We start from the raw sequence: 3,063 nt of genomic DNA on the forward strand, positions 1-3,063 counted from the left end.
TTTCCTGGCTGACTCTTACTCATCCTGTGGGACTCTGCAGGGCCTCCCCAGTACCCTGCCTCCCTCTGTTTTAATCACGAGGTAGGACTGAGTCCTGGGTGACAGGATGGGCCCTGGAGCCACGCTGCCTGGGCTTGAATCCAGGCTCAAGGATTGATTGTGACCTTGGGCAAGGTACTGAACTTCTCCGGCCTCCGTTTCTGCACCATGAAATGGGGCTCATAACAAAGGTGCCTCCTTCAGAGGCTGTTAGGCTAATTACAGGGGTTAATATAGGTAACTGCCTAGAACAGTGCCCAGAGTACCTTAAAGCTTCATAAATGTTACCTAGGACCAGATCAAAGTTCTGCTTATATAACTTTCCCCTCCAACACACACACACACACACACACACACACACACACACACACACAGATATATCTAATACACTCACTCACTATGGAATACTATTCAGCCATAAAGAAGAATGAAATCTTGCTATTAGTGACAACGTGGATGAACCTGGAGGAAAATTAAGCCTAACACAGAAAGATGAATACCACATGATCTTACTCATATGTGTATTCTAAAAATCGCTGACCTCATAGAAATACAGAGTACAATAATGATTACCAGAGGCTAGGGTCCTTCGAGAGAAGGGGAGATGTTGGCACAGGGTACATATTTACAGTTAGGAGAGATACACTTCAAGAGATGTATGTAAGGTGACAATAGTTAATGATACATTCTTGAAAAATGTAAAGAGTGGATATTATGTGCTTTCACCAAGAAATGATATCCACACACACACACACACACACAGATATATCTAATGCAGTAACGACTAGCTACATGTGTCTAAGTTAAACTAATTTAAAAATTGTTAAATGCTTAAAGAGTCAAAAATTAATCCGGTTGCTATTGATAAATCTCAAATGCTTAATAGCAGCCCGTGTCTAGTAGGGACCTTGATGGGCAATGCAGCTGTAGACAATTTCCATCACAGCAGAAAGTTCTGGCGGGTTCTGGAAGGGCCAGCTTGCCCGAGTCTGTGAACTTGAAAACAGGGAATGAGTTCTGCCGGATTCACCTCTGCACCCCCCCAGTATCTGACACAGCACCTGCCACACAGTAGACAGCAGGAACAGGGCCTGAACCTCATCGCTCAATAGGTTTATAAGGAAAGCGTTTCAGAGAGGGCAGATGACCGGCTGAGGGTCACACAGGTAGGAGAGGAAATTTCAGGTCCATATCCCTTCCAGGTTGACACTCTGGCCAGTTTTCTCCTCGGTCACCACCTCCCAGCCTTCCCAAGTGGCCTGACCCAATGGCTCCCATTCCTCTTAGATACTTGCTTTCTGCAAGTACATGTGCCCGGAGACCTTGTCCCCAGCCAGGCCACTGTAGCCCCTCTCTCCATCCAGGTGCCCGCTCCCAGCCCTGGGTGCAGTTCCAGCGCAGGGCTGCGCGCCTGCCTGTCAGCTCCACCTACAGCCAGCTCTGGGCCTCGCTCACACCTGCCAGCACCCAGCAGGAGATGCGAGCTTTCCCCGCCTTTCTGGGCACTGAGGCTTCCAGCTCAGGTATGCTGGGTGCTGGGCATGGAAAGGCCTCCCCCACTCCAAGGTTTAGCCTTTAGCCCTGTGCCCTCTTCCCCCAGGCAATGGTTCCTGGTTGGAGCTGATGCCCCTGGCTGCTGTGAGTGTGCACCTGCTGGCAGGCAATGGGACAGAAGTGCCACTCTCAGGCCCCATTCACCTGTCCCTGCCTGTGTCCTCTGAGACTCGTGCTCTCACTGTGGGCACTAGCATTCCAGCCTGGAGGTTCGACCCCAAGAGTGGTAAGTGCCTCAGGAGGTTTCAGATGCTAGAGTCTGGAGAAGGAAAGTGGGACTTAGGTGGGGGAGACATTCAGTTTTGGTGACATCCCTGCCTCTCTCAGGGCTGTGGGTACGCAATGGCACCGGCGTGATCCGGAAGGAAGGCCGGCAGCTCTACTGGACCTTCGTCTCCCCCCAGCTGGGGTACTGGGTGGCTGCCATGGCCTCCCCCACGGCTGGTAAGATTGGTGGGTGGGTGAACAGGGGCACGGGGCTCAGTAGCAGGGGAGGCCGGGAGAGCAGATTCCTGAAAGGCAGGAGGTGCAGCCACTCCTGAACACTAAGCCCTTGCCTGGCGCAGGGCTGGTCACCATCACGTCGGGCATCCAGGACATCGGCACCTACCACACCATCTTCCTGCTCACCATTCTGGCAGCCCTGGCCCTGCTGGTGCTCATTCTGCTATGTCTGCTCATCTACTACTGCCGGTGAGTGCACGTCCCCAGACTTGTGGCATCTGACCAAGGCCAGCAGCGCCTGGGCTGTGATGGCACTGGAGCCCTGAAGATGCCCACAGCCCCAGTCTGGAGGGCCGGGGGCTTAAGAGAAATGGGGACAGGAGGCAGAACCTGCAGGCTACCCCACCAGGGACAACCTACATGCTCCCACCAGCCCAGCTCTCCCAGGGCACTCAGGCTGGACACACGCACAGAAGGCCTAGGTGCCCTTCCCAGGTTCTCAGGCCACCTCCACGTGCAAAGGGGCACAGAGTTTACCCCAGGGGAGCCGGAATGGGCTCAGCTGCTGGAAGACCCTGTTCACATAACAAAGGGCACCCATTCCTCACCTCCCCTGACAGCCCAGGGCATTCTCCCCTCCTCTAGCTATATTCTTCCTTTATCTTGCAATTCAGGGGACAGGGGTTAGGGAGCTCCTCTAGCCATGGCCCGGTCCTGAGGGTACCTCTGGTCTCCCCTCTCCAGGAGGCGCTGCCTGAAGCCCAGGCAACAGCACCGCAAGCTGCAGCTCTCGGGACCCTCCGACGGTAACAAACGAGACCAGGCGACCTCGATGTCCCAGCTGCACCTCATCTGTGGAGGACCCCTGGAGCCCGCAGCATCGGGAGACCCCGAAGCTCCACCTCCAGGCCCCCTCCACTCGGCCTTCTCCAGCTCCCGGGATTTGGCCGCCTCCCGGGACGACTTCTTCCGCGCCAAGCCGCGCTCCGCCAGCCGTCCGGCCGCTGAGCCTCCGGGCGCCCGCGG

The 3,063-nt window shown here is 55.3% G+C and overlaps 1 protein-coding gene across 1 annotated transcript in view; it reads left to right on the plus strand.

Moving 5' to 3' along the window:
* FAM171A2 (family with sequence similarity 171 member A2) overlaps positions 1–3,063 on the plus strand; it is a gene marked incomplete at both ends in the record, with an annotated part of 7,140 nt that overhangs the window by 1,889 nt on the left and 2,188 nt on the right. Inside the window, 5 exon segments of the mRNA XM_014583777.2 lie at positions 1,404–1,562; positions 1,640–1,819; positions 1,921–2,037; positions 2,160–2,286; positions 2,782–3,059. Of these exon segments, the coding sequence (XP_014439263.2) occupies positions 1,404–1,562; positions 1,640–1,819; positions 1,921–2,037; positions 2,160–2,286; positions 2,782–3,059 (861 nt within the window).

Source organism: Tupaia chinensis, unplaced genomic scaffold (assembly GCF_000334495.1).
Source record: "Tupaia chinensis unplaced genomic scaffold, TupChi_1.0 Scaffold144741_1, whole genome shotgun sequence".
Taxonomy (NCBI): domain Eukaryota; kingdom Metazoa; phylum Chordata; class Mammalia; order Scandentia; family Tupaiidae; genus Tupaia; species Tupaia belangeri.